Source organism: Hyla sarda, chromosome 13, assembly GCF_029499605.1.
Source record: "Hyla sarda isolate aHylSar1 chromosome 13, aHylSar1.hap1, whole genome shotgun sequence".
Classification (NCBI taxonomy): Eukaryota; Metazoa; Chordata; class Amphibia; order Anura; family Hylidae; genus Hyla; species Hyla sarda.
This window is the reverse complement of record NC_079201.1, coordinates 27,004,413-27,018,795: the sequence shown is the minus strand read 5'-3', so window position 1 is coordinate 27,018,795 and position 14,383 is coordinate 27,004,413. Positions and strand designations below refer to the sequence as shown.

The 14,383-nt window shown below is 42.2% G+C and overlaps 1 protein-coding gene across 1 annotated transcript; it reads left to right on the top strand.

Annotated features, from left to right (window-relative positions):
• The first annotated feature begins 2,042 nt into the window (after positions 1–2,042).
• MYADML2 (myeloid associated differentiation marker like 2) lies at positions 2,043–2,948 on the top strand. The gene has a single exon (XM_056550133.1). It carries the CDS (start codon positions 2,043–2,045, stop codon positions 2,946–2,948), a length of 906 nt encoding a protein of 301 aa, XP_056406108.1.
• Positions 2,949–14,383: the final 11,435 nt, after the last annotated feature.

Here is a 14,383-nt window from a genome sequence, read left to right as displayed (position 1 = left end):
TATATGACTGATGTATGATAGATGCGTATATGACTGATGTATGATAGATGCGTATATGACTGATGTATGATAGATGCGTATATGACTGATGTATGATAGATGCGTATATGACTGATGTATGATAGATGCGTATATGACTGATATAGGATAGATGTGTATATTGCTGATGTATGAGAGATGTGTATATGGCTGATGTAGGATAAATATGCATATGGGTGATGTATGATAGATGTGCATTTAAATGATGTATGATAGATGTGAATATGAATAGTGTGTGATAAATGTATAAAAATTGTGTGATAGATGTGTGTATGACTGGTGTATGATAGATGTATGATAGAGGTGTGTATTATACACACCTCTATCATACATACACACATTTATCATACATCGATCATACATGCATACATATACTGTACATCAGTCATGCATCCAACATACATACATATACTGTACATCAGTCATGCATCCAACATACATACATACATATACTGTACATCAGTAATACACAGTGTATGACTAATGTACAGTATACCTATGTATGATGAATGTATGACTGCTGTTCATGTACGGCAGTGAGGATGGAGCCTCCATGGCAGTGGTGACAATGAGGAGCACTGTATGGCAGCCATATACACAGCCAGAAGATAGCTGCACTGCCCCTGACGTGCCCTCATTGGGTGCCTGACCAGCTACACTGTTAGGCTATGTTCACACGGTGGAATGTCCACATGGATAATTTCTGTGCGGACATTCCACAGACAGCAAGCAGGGCACTGGCAAAACATGCCGGCGGTAGGACCGCTTGGAAAAGCACCGTCTCATAGACGGCAATGCATTTCTCAGCGGAATCCGCAAAAGCATTGAACAAGTTCATGGGCAGATGCTGCTGTCGCAGAAATTCTGCTGTGCGCACAGTGCAGCAGAATCCCATTGAAATCAATGGGACTCTGCTGCAGCGGAATGTCCATACAAAATTTTACTGCGGAATTCTGTACGGATATTCTGCCGTGTGAACATTCTTTTACATGGCATTTTTCTCCTTCCATGTCGTGATTATTTGACCAAGTGATTTAAGGAATGTGAGGAAAAAAATGCCAGAAAAAACTCTAACATACATTTACACATGTGTTTTTCTCCACATTTTATTTTTTATATTTTATCCTGTAGAGCTGTGTTTTCCGAACAATGGGAGAGATTTATCAAAACCTGTGTAGAGGAAAAGTGGTACAGTTGCCCATGGCAACCAATCATATCGCTTATTTGATTTTTCACAGGTCTTCTTAAAAATGAAAGAAGCGAGCTGATTGGTTGCCATGGGCAACTGCACCACTCTTTCTCTACACTGGTTTTGATAAATCTCCCCCAGTGTGTCTCCAGCTGTTGCAAAACTACAACTCCCAGTAGAGGTCTAGGGGGGGGGGGGGGGGGAAACACCCCAATCAGAGTGAACAAAACACTGTGGCCAAAGCATACTACGTTTCTTTAAATAAATAAAAAATACTTCTTACCCAAAAAGTGACAAAAAATTCCCAAACCAAAACTTCAGTGTAGGAATGGTGTTAGATATTTTCCACTTAACTCCCAGCTAACAATTGGCCTCAGGGTTTGTGCCACACAAAAAAATTCCACATAAAAAAAAGTAATGACTGGCAGGTAAAAAAAAAATTTTAACTGAAAAATTTGTGATGTCCCGGATTACAAGCGTTAATACAAAAACAATAAAATATTAGATTGCCTTTGTGATCATCTCTTACCCGCGGTGTAGACCTCATTGCTCAGTATTTGCGAGCAGTGACAGGTGGACCTCTGGAATGTATCTGTCTGTAAGCAAAACCATCTCATCCCATCAGAGCTGCACTTGGTCCAAAACTATAAATACTGCCTCCTATTTATACCCAGGACATGCCCGTCACTCTGAGCCACTGTCGAGGCTGAAAGAAGAGTCAGGACTACTCAGAGACGACTGACTACACGAGCGGTGACTGGTTTGTTGGTTCTGCAGCTGACACTCTACAGCTGATCTGCTGCTGCTCCAAGTCATGGATAACTCTGGAGGACCCTATCTGAACGTGAAGGCTCTGTGGTCGAAAGTGGGGATTGTACGCTTGTTCCAGCTTCTCTTTGGTTGTACCACTTTCAGCCTGGTTCTCCACAGAGCTGGGTTCAGCGCCGCCTATGGAACCTTCTGCGTCTTTGTTTGGAGCTTCTGTTTTGCTGTCACTGTACTTATAGTTGTGTGCGACCTGACTCGACTGCAGTCTTGCCTACAAAACCTGTCCTGGGGAAACTTCACGGCAGCCTTTGCAATGCTGGCATCCCTTATGACCCTCACCGCTGGTGTCATCTACCCCCTGTACTTCGTGAACTTGAACTGTTCACCGGACTGCATTACAAGGAACCACCGGTTGGCTGTCAGCGTCTGTGCGGGGCTTTTGTTCCTGGCCTATTCTTTGGAGGTGTTCCTGACACGTGCCAGGCCTGGGATGCCTTGTAGCTACATGGCAACAGCCGCCGGGCTGCTGAAGGTTGTCCAAGCCTTTGTTGCATGTATTATATTTGGAGCTCTGGCAACAGAAAGCCAATATAAGAAATATGTGGCCACTCAGTGGTGTGTGGCTGTGTACAGCTTCTGCTTTGTGGTGACCGTGCTGGTGATAGTGCTGAACATCACCGGACGGGCAGTCACCTTACGTTGCCCCTTTGAACGTTTTGTGGTCATCTACACAGTGGTGGCAATATTAATGTATATAAGCGCTTCTGTCATCTGGCCTGTATTTTGTTTCGATACAAAATATGGTTCACCCACAAGACCAACGCGTTGCTCATGGGGACGATGCCCATGGGACAGTCAACTGGTTGTCACCATTTTTACTCATGTCAACCTGTTGCTTTACATTGCAGACTTGGTGTACACTCAGAGACTGCGATTTGTGACTCAACGATAAGTTGGAATATTTATTTTTATGTCATGGACCTGGGGACCAGAGGGATTATTATATGTATTGTGTGCAAAAATGACACTATGTCAAACCCATAGCACCTAGTAATGTTATAATTATGTTGCATTATATTATAATGTTATTTCATTAATCTACCTATTTATACATAATATTGTTGTTGTATATGGGAAGTGCAAAATGAGCTGTCAATCATAACTTATATACAGAGTCTATTTTTAATAAATTGTGTCTGTCACTTCTACAAGTAAATGTACAATATTAAATAGAATAAAGAAATTGAGTGGCTGCACACTAAAATGAGTAATATTCGTGTCTGTACCGAGATACTGAGTTACACTATACCCAATAGTGCCATAAACATGTGTAATCAAAAATAGCTAAAAATCTGACCTCAGGGTACAGACAGAAATTATATATTATTTAGCCTATGTGGAATAAGACATAAAAAAGAATAGGATGTAGCTGGCTTCTCTATAAATGTATGTGTTTTTATTAAAAGTATAACCATATATAAAAAGCTGGAATCTGAGCAGGGCCCTTACTACAGATTCATTATGCATAGAATGACAATAAAACGATACAATTGGCCACTGTTATATTAACAAGAAATACAGTAATATTCACTGAACAGTATGGAATGCCACCTTGCTGCACTATAAGTAGCCTCTATTGGAATTGCATAGGAATGAATACAGGCAGTGTATAAGACTGCATAGTGAATGTCTCAGATAAGATCAAGTTCAGATAGTAACAGTCTTGGATTGTAAATAAGTTATAGAACCAAAGAATGAGTCTTAGTGGAAGAAATACCGCTGGGACAAAAACTAGTGTCCGTGACGTGAGTTCCCACGGGATGGCATGGGTGGCTCCCGGCCAATGGAAGCGTAATACCTGTGGTTCCAGAAGGTCAGCGGAGATCGTTGCTGTGAATCAGCGATATTGGAGATTGTTGCTAGCAGTAAGTATCGCTAGGTTGCGCTGGCTGTAAGTGCAGTGAGAAAGTGCCGGCTCTCTCGGCTGCTCGCTGGCACGGATCGGCGTCTGGCTGGAGGTGACGGAAGTCGGGCAGCTGAGGTAGCGCTGGCAATGATGTTCTAAGGCGTCCTCGTGCGGCAGTTAGAACTGTAAGCGCTCAAACACAGTGGTCCTGGTTAGCGGAGCCTGCAGCGCTTGCGAGGGATGGACTCAAAGGTGAGTATATGCAGTAAGGTGCAATACTGATCAAGGTAATAGGGTGAATAATTCCAGACGCGTTTCGGGGAGGTCCCCCTTTTGTCAATGGATTATTTTAAATTGGAATATATTAAAGGGTTACTCCGCTCCTCAGCGTCCGGAACATTGAGTTCCTTAATGCTGTGTGCGGGATTCCGTGTTCACGCCCGCCCCCTCGTGACGTCACGGCCTGCCCCCTCAATGAAAGTCTATGGTAAGGGGGCGCAATGTCCGTCACGCCCCCTCCCATAGACTTGCATTGAGGGGGCAGGAGGTCACGTCACATGACGGGGCGCGACGTCACGAGGGGGCGGGCGTGCACACGGAAGCCCGCACACAGCGTTCAGGAACTCAATGTTCTGGACGCTGGGGAGCGGAGTAACCCTTTAAGCTATTTATAAAGGGGGACCTCCCCGAAACACGTCTGGCATTATTCCCCCTATTACCTTGATCAGTATTGCGACCTACCTGCATATACTCACCTTTGAGTCCATTCCTCTCAAGCGCTGCAGGCTCCGCTTATCAGGACCACTGCCGGGTGTTTGAACGCTTACAGTTCTAACTGCCGAGCAGCCGAGAGAGCCGGCACTTTCTCGCTGCACTTACAGCCAGCGCAACCTAGCGATACTTACTGCTAGCAACAATCTCCAATATCGCTGATTCACAGCATCGATCTCCGCTGACCTTCTGGAACCACAGGTATTACGCTTCCATTGGCCGGGAGCCACCCGTGCCATCCCGTGGGAACTCACGTCACGGACACTAGTTTTTGTCCCAGCGGTATTTCTTCCACTAAGACTCATTCTTTGGTTCTATAACTTAAATACAATCCAAGACTGTTACTATCTGAACTTGATCTTATCTGAGACATTCACTATGCAGTCTTATACACTGCCTGTATTCATTCCTATGCAATTCCAATTGAGGCTACTTATAGTGCAGCAAGGTGGCATTCTATACTGTTCAGTGAATATTACTGTATTTCTTGTCACTATAACAGTGGCCAATTGTATCGTTTTATTGTCATTCTATGCATAATGAATCTGTAGTAAGGGCCCTGCTCAGATTCCAGCTTTTTATATATGGTTATACTTTTAATAAAAACACATAAATTTATAGAGAAACCAGCTATATCCTATTCTTTTTTATGTCTTATTCCACATAGGCAAATTAATATATCATTTCTGTCTGTACCCTGAGGTCAGATTTTTAGCTATTTTTGATTACACATGTTTATGGCACTATTGGCGCAATTTTTTATTACAAATGTACAGTACAGTGACCCCCGACCTACGATGGCCCGACATACGATAATTTCAACATGCGATGGCCTCTCAGTTGAAGGCAGCATCAACATACGATGCTTTTGTATGTCGGGGCCATCGCATAAACGGCTATCCGTTTACAGTGCCCCGTGTGCTCCGGTGATGGTCTCCTACCTGTCCTCGGGGCTCCGGCGCGTCCTCTTCGGGATCCCCTCCATCGCCGGCGCTCTTCATCGTCGTCATCATGTTGCGCGCACGCCATCCCGTCATCCAATAGGAGCGGCGTGCATGCGTAGTGACGTGATGACGGCGATGGAGAACGGAGAGCGAGGATCCCGGGGAAGCAGAGACGTCCGGAGCGTCGGGGACACCACAAGGACGCGGCGACAGCGATGGAGCGCAACATCCAGGGCAGCGGTGACGGTCCGGAGCGGTGGGGACAGGTGAGTACAACTTCCTATACTTTACATTGCACGGATCCCTCAACATACAATGGTTTTAACAAACGATGGTTCATTTGGAACGGATTACCATCGTATGTTGAGGGACCACTGTATTGCTGATTTATGTACAGGCGAATAACTAGTGTTCTACAGATGAGGGAAATCACAGATGATTGTGTATTTTTGTTGAACGTCATTACAATCGCCTTGACTTGTCAATGATCACATACAGGAGGGTCCTGAAGAAATGAGTCCTGACATTATTATTAGAGGATAGCCCTTCTGCAGCTCCAGTAGATTTCAGTCAGGAGAAATCTGCCAAAACCTACAATGTTTTCGAGCTGACATTTTGAGGTTATTCACAAAAATTGTTACTAGAAAAAGATGTTCTTGTTACATCAATGTTCAGAAAATGTATGAAGCTCCAGGTTATTACACATAATAGAACCATTTCCCTGTTGTCCTGTACAAAATCGATTTCAAGGGAATCTCTACTCAAATTTATTTCTAGAATTATATTCAAATAAAAAAAAAATGCTGAATGTTTGCTCATATTTTGTAATATATCTACCTTTTAGCCCCTAATAATGGACGATGTGTGGTTAGTGTATCCAAGACAAGGTCTGTGCTTATGGATCTCTGTAAATGCAAAAAGATGAAGAGTTAAAGGGGTTATCCAGGAAAAAAAAAAAAAAAAAAAAAAAAAATATATATATATATATATATATATATATATATATATAAATTCTAATTTTATATATATATATATATATATATATATATATATATATATATATAAAAATTCTAATTTTATATATATATATATATATATATATATATATATATATATATATATATATATAATCTAAACTGGCTCCAGAAAGTTAAACAGATTTGTAAATTACTTCTAATAAAAAAAATCTTAATACTTTCAGTACTTATGAGCTGCTGAAGTTGAGTTGTTATTTTCTGTCTAAGTGCTCTCTGATGACACCTATCTCAGGAACTGTCCAGAGTAGAAGCAAATTCTAATAGCAAACCTCATCAGTTCCCGAGACAAACAGAGATGTCAGCAGAGAGCACTGTTACCAGACAGAAATGAACAACTCAACTTCAGCAACTGATAATTATTGGAAGGATTAAGATTTTTTAATAGAAGTAATTTACAAATCTGTTTAACTTTCTGGAGCCAGTTGATATATATATATATATAAAATTTTTCCTGGAATACCCCTTTAAAGTGCAAATCCAATATTGCTTAGGGTCTTGTGCTGGGTACGGTTTAACAGGTGACCAGCGCGGGGCTGCAACACAGATCGCGCCTATAAGATACACCAGGACCGGCCGTAACAGCCACTACGAATAGGTATATAGAGTGTCATAAAAAAGACATTGTTATTGTGCTAAGAGCTACAAGATTGTTAAAAAAATGGATTTGGATTTGGCCATAGTTGATGCACAGAATTTGAAGCTGCAGATTTGAAGCTGTGTTCGGTCATTTAGTTGAATATGCAGCACAAAATCTACAGCTTTAATTCCTGCGTAGGATACTGTATGTGTGAATACATCCTAAGGGTACATTTACACGGGCGGATTACCTGCATAATTTCCGCCGTGTATTTGCTGCGGAAAATCCTCAGCGGATTTTGCTACTATTGACTTCAATGGGTCAGCAGAAAGGTAAAGGCAGATTTGCTGATTTTTCTTTGGACCCACTGGAGTCCACGTTAGCAAAATCCACAGGCAATCCGCCTGGGAGGACGTACCCTTAGGGTAGGGTCACATGTGCAGTATTTTGCTGCGTATATGCTGTTGCGCATTTTCCTACCCACTGAAGTCAATGGGGAGCAAAACCAGCTGCAGAAAATATGCAGCAAAATACTGCACATGTGACTGTACCCTAAAGGTATTTTGTGGCATAATAATGTTCTTGTATATTTTGCTGGCCCTGTTGTAAAAAAAAACAAAAAAAAAAACTAATGATATGATACCCTGGTGCTTCACAGCTCCCTCTCCAAGGACTTCTGGTCCCCTGTTACTCATGTCTTCTCCCTGCTGGGAATCCAGGAGTTGAAGTGGGAACCACAGGGGTGTCCCTTCTTGAAGCAGGGAGAAGAGACAAGCAGAAGGAGACCAGAAGTCCCTGAAACAGGATTTGTTGGGCAACAGGGTAGGTAAGTATCACCTGTTTTTTTTTTTTTTTTTTTTTTGTTTTTTTTTATACTGTACATGCCCAGCAACATACAAAACATTTATGATGTCAGATTACCCCTTTAGAGCTTCACATTTTTGTCTGCTCTGTTGGGAGCAGAAAAAGAAAATTACACTAATGTTAGATCTGGCAGCTTCATGGGAGCAAGCAAGGTAAGTGTGTGTTTTTTATAACTTTCAAAACGTTTCCTTCTTGGTGGCTGAATTTCAATTTATATCAGATAGACAGATATTAGATACAAAAGGATAGTATACCTACTAATATTACTTCTAGGAAATCTCAGTCTCATTCCTTTTATACTCATCTTTTACATCTTAAAGAGGCACTGTCATTGTTAAAAACTTTTCATATATTGCAGGACTCATTATAATATGACATTTCACAATATACACCTGTTAAAATTTTTTTACATTTTCACCTGAAATTCAAGCTCAAAATAGCCACCACTAGGGGTCGCCTGTCTTTTAGCCAGACACACTAGTCTAGATTTTACAGCATACTGGATACCGGCTGTTAAGCATACCGGTATCCAGTATAGGAGATTTCTATTGTGTATGCAAAACTACAGATAAAGGATGTGTGGACATGCTGGGAGCTATAGTTTTAAAACAGCTGGAGGCAACACTGCTCTAACACAGCTATTTACAAACATTGCAGCTTCAGTTGTTACTAAACTACAACTCCCAGCATGCTGAAATAGTCAAAGCTTTCTCGGACTCCTGAATGACAAAGAAGTTGATCAGACATTCAGGAGTCTGTGAAAGATTAATGACACACATAGTGACAGCTATGTGACACATAGTGACAGCTGATTAGCATCCAGCTTTACTAGGAGAAGATAAAACAGATAGAACATGTATTCATAAGAATACTGTACTTTTATCTAAAAAATCCTTGCACTAATTTTATAATGATATATTCTTATATTTATACATTATATCCTGTTATGAATTCACCATAATGTCTTCTGATTACTGCAGGCAAGCTCCAAGTATCTTCCTCCGACACATGACCCAGCATAAAACCAGAGAGGAAAGGGTTACAGAGTAGAGAGTACTGATTGGCTGACTGCACAGGCTTGCTCCTGTGAGGGAGACAGACTGACACGCCCCCTCCAGCCTGCACAATGAAAAAGTAACTCACCAGCAGATAAATGCTTATATCTCTGGATATATAGGTCCGAGACACATAAAAATTATATGCACATGATCAGGATTGGGTCCTGAGTAACATATTACTTTTTTCTTTTTTGCACTATGACAGGTACGCTTTAAGGTCTGTTCACACATACAGTATTCTGCCTATATGTGATGCTGCCTATTTAAAGGGGTACTCCGCTGCTCAGCGTTTGGAACAAACTGTTCCGAACGCTGGAGCCGGTGCCGGGAGATTGTGATATCATATCATGAGGGGGCGGTGCTATGACGCCACGAGCTCCCGGTGCCGGCTCCAGAATTTGGAACAGTTTGTTCCAAACACTGAGCTGCGGAGTACCCCTTTAATGCTGCTAACACTGAAGTCTGCATAAAATCTGCATCTTCAAATATGCGCAGTATGCTGTATGTGTGAATACACCCTTAGGGTAAGGTCACATGTGCCGTATTTTGCAGTGTATTTTGCTGCATATTTTCTGAAGCTGATTTTGTTACCCATTGACACAGCAAATACATGGCAAAATACAGCACATGTGACCCTACCCTTAGGATATATATATATATATATATATATATATATATATATTTCCTTTACTTTTATCTTTGTTGCATTACAGCACATTGTACGTTTTAAGGCAGGTCTATCAGTGGTGCTAAGTAATGCTATGTATCTATGGAATGTGGAGTGATATTTCTCCCAAATCACATCTCTTTAGACTATGAAGATATTGGCTAGAGAACACAACATGTCCTAGAATGTGATGTCCAGTCCGCAGCTGCCTCAGAAGCCCTTGAGGAATGCTTGGAATGGGCATCTGCCAAAAAAAAAGGAATGCCGTGTTTTCAATGGTGGGAGTGGGACACATTTTGTAATAGACATTCTAGCTCATAATTTTCTATACCCTACCATAACAGAGAACTGATAAATGGACTATATTTCAGGTTATTACAGAGGATATGCTGTATAATCACTATATACCCTTGGATTCTAACTCATAATAGTAGCATGTTTGGTGCAGATTTGCCCAAGGTTCTTGCCGCATTAGTCACATTCAAACGTACCCATTCTACCCGATACAGAATCTGTATGGATTCCAAAGAAGTGAAATGTCACTATGTCACTACTGCTTTACAGATTTCAAATCTGCATTGGAAAAAAATCTGTGCCAAAATTCACACCTCTTCCCCCTGCCTATCTGTGTGTCAGTCTTCATTGTAGTTCTGGAATTCTATTTATCATTTGGGAGGATCCAGATGTAAAACATTGTTACAAAGCGCAAAATAAGGTAAAATGAAAATGGTAAAATTAAGATTTTTTTTTAATATAAAATATAATTATTGCTAACAAGCAATACTGTAATGTAAGTGATCTCCTGGAATAGATCTTTGAGTCAGTAACTAAGACACATGACTCAGGGAATGAAGTACTAAAACTTATTCTGGGAATCAGCTGTGACTAAGAGATGGAAACAGAATATGTACAGTACAGTTTGCTATGTGACTGTATTATAATGTCTATGCTGATAACATACATGCACTTATTACTAGAATCGTCTTCCTTTAGGGACAGTTTTAAAGCGACTGCTGCCAAGGCACATAAAATCATGGGATGCATCAAAAGAGAGATACAATGGCCCTCATTTACTATTCTAAACCCGACTTCTTTTGTCGGGTTTTTTTGTCGCATCTTTGTCTGCGACATGTCGCAGACATCGTGCGCCAGTCTGCGACACGATGTGACATTTTTTCCCGACGGACCCGATGTGGATTCTCCCAAACCCGAAAAAGGGGCGTAACCCGACATTTCTGAGCTTTCCCACGTATTTATAAAGGTTTCCAACCCGAATTTGTTGAATTGTTGTGGATTTTTTCCCGACAACACAGAGGAGTTGGAAACCAAAACCAACAAAACCCTCGTGCGACAAACAGGATGCGACATAATAATAAATACCAGGGGAAAAAAGCAGTCGGGTAAGAAAGCAACATAGACTTACAACCCGATTTTCTAAGTAAATGAGGGCCAATGTGTTTGAAAGCTTTAAAGAACATTTTAGTTTGCTTAAAATTTTATTATTTTGCAGCCCTGTGCTAAAAAAAATAAAGTAAAGTTTCCCCCCGCATCATTTAGAGGTTTGCTTCTAAACTGGGCGTTTCCCGAGACAGGTGTCATCAGAGAGGATTTAGACAGAAAAGAACAACCTTAACTTCAGAAGCTCATAAGTAAGATTTTTTAATAGAAGTAATTTACAAATCTGTTTAACTTTCTGGAGCCAGTTGATATATAAAAAAAAGTTTTTTCCTGGAATACCCCTTTAAGGCTTAGGAGATTGTCTCTGTGTCTGTATTAATCGGTACTTACACCGAATGTTGCATCTCTACCCAGCAGAAGTAGAATTTGTGCACTTGTGGCCAGGGCTGGTATTTTGTTGGCCAAAGCCCTTACATAAGGATGATAAAGAGCAGCCTCTGGTGTAGGGATCTCCTCTCTCCATGTGGGCAATGGCATCTCCTGATTGCCCTTGAGAGAGGCTGCTATGAGTCCACTGGCGCTTCTCCCTGAGACCTCTGTAATGCCGCTACAAGACAGACATATGGAGCTGGAGAAGGTTCCAAGACAGGCAATACAGAGATATCTCCCATGACAATTTATACCCAAGGGGTTTCATCTACGTCTAGAGGAAAGAAGACAGAAAGGGATTCTTTACTGTAAGAGCAGTGAGACTATGGAACTCTTTGCCAGAGGAAGTGGTCATGGTGAAATCAATAAAAGAGATTATAAGGGGCCTGGATGCATTTTTGTAGGGTTATGATATTACAAGTCAAAGATGCTCGAATTATGAGAATAGAATGTTGATCCAGGAACTTCTTCTGATGCCATATTGTAGTTGGGAAATAATTTTTCCTCTTTTAAGAGGCAATTGGCAACAGCCTCATAAGGTGTATTTTTTTTTTTTTTTTTTTTTTACTTCTCTGGATATAGGTTGAACTTGATGGACTCTTGTCTTTTTTCAACCTTATAAACTATTGTATGTTTGTAATGCCGAGTTGACAAGTTGTGGCTCTGTAGTTTTGGTTGTCAAACCCTGTGAGTCCATTCTTAGTATGATCTCATCGGATGTCTCAGACATGGCTGTTCTCTCTAACATTAGATGGGAAATTGCTGGCTAAGTAGTGGTGATCACTTTATTTAAGGTGAACTGGTTAAGAGACATAAGTCTCATAGCACCACACAGGTATTCAGCCCAGGAGCTGGCCTAAACTTCATAGGTTTAGCCATGTGTATGTAAGGAGCTGTGACATCTTGCGCTCCGGCCGCACGTCCGGGCCGTGAGCGCATTGTCCCCTCTCCTCTGGCTGGCGGGGCTGGGATTCGCACTGCTGGATGCACCCGCATGTGAATCCCAGCCCGTCACTCACCTCGGTCCCCTGCTGTCTCCTCACAGCTCCGGCGCGTGTGTCCCCACCTCCCAGGGCGCGCGTGCGCCGAAGCTCTCAGATTTAAAGGGTCAGTGTGCCCGTACTTCTGTTTTGCACCTCCCCCCACTCTCTGCCGGATCTTTGTTTGCCTTTGTGCCTGAGAGAAAGCTGTATTCCGTGTTTCCCTGCTGTGTACCAGACCTTGTATTCCGTGACCTGACTGTGATTCCAGCCGCCTGCCTATTGACCTTCTGCTACCCTACTGTCTACGCTCCTGTGTCGCCAGCCCTGACCTCCCGCTAGCCTGACTTAGTCTTACTTCATCCCTTCTGTTCCACGCTTCTTCACCTCAGCCGCCTGTGTGGTCGAGTCGTACCAGGGGTAGCGACCTGGGTGCCGCCTTCCGCAGCAAATCCATCCAGCCTTGCGGCAGGCTCTGGTGAAAACCAGCGGCACCTTAGACTCCGCTCCCTGGTACGGCCCGCGTCATCTGCCACACAGGTCAAGCGGATCCACTACATCTCCAGCTCCAGACCACCATGGTGTCACGGATCTACTGAATGCCAGTCGACTACGGTGAGTCTTACAGGAGCTTTGCCGTTGTCAGGGGTCTTCAGGCTTGTTGGCATTTACAATTGAACCCGTGTACCTGTGTTTTGAGCTGGCTGAGTTGTAGGGGCTTGTAGGAAGAAGGATCAGGATAATGAGTGTTGTACTGACCTTGCATACGGGGTGCTGCCCTTAAATGTGCAATGAAAATAGTAGCTTCATGTTATGTCAGCCAGTCATATTGGGTGAGAATGTATTTAGCATCAAAAATTAGAAAAGAGGGACAGGGGAAAACGTGGGGTAAGAAAGGTGGGTCCCAGCATCCTCTTACCCTAATACAAGCTGTCTTCTAGATAACTGCTGGTAGGCTGGGGCAGTAATTCAAAAATGTCCAGTCAGCTCAGCCGTATTATCAGAACGCCACTAAATTTAACAATTACATGAATAACAATATCAGGTGTCTAATGTACTTCAGTTTGGAAAATTATATAAAAATATGCTTGCAAAAATGAGTTTTCTACAATTATTTCAAGATCACAGCAATTCCTGACGTCATCATATGGTAAGTGATAGGATAATAGAACTATTTCATATATGTCAGGAATGTGTCCCTATGGTCTGGACATAGATGCGTCTCCCCTTCACCCTATCTAAGGCAGACTTACAGCCTTCACTTACACTAGGGGCACATTCCAGCCGGCTTCAGCTGACTGCGTCTACAAGGGAGGCTCATAAGAATGGCTGGAATGGGACATCTGCCGCAGGAGGGAATGTGTGATTCCTGAAAGTTGGTAAACATTGCTGTCAATGGTCAGGGACAGCTCGAATTCTACCTCTATTTATATATATTTAGTAGCAGGGCCAGAGTAAGGGTGGTGGAGGTGTCTGGGAAAAAAAATCTAACATGGATCCTCCATAATTTACATTTAGGGTGTATTCACTCGAACAGTATCCTGAACATATTTGATGCACTGTATTTAAAGCTGCAGATTTAAAGCAGTGTTCAGTCAATTTACTAACATTGAAATCTGCAGCTTCAAATCCTGCACATCAAATATGCAGAGGATACGGTTTGTGTGAAAACACCCTTAAAGGTGTACTCCATCCCAAAACATTGTATCCCCTATCCAAAGGATGATTGGGGTGCCGGAGCGGAGATCGCTGCTGC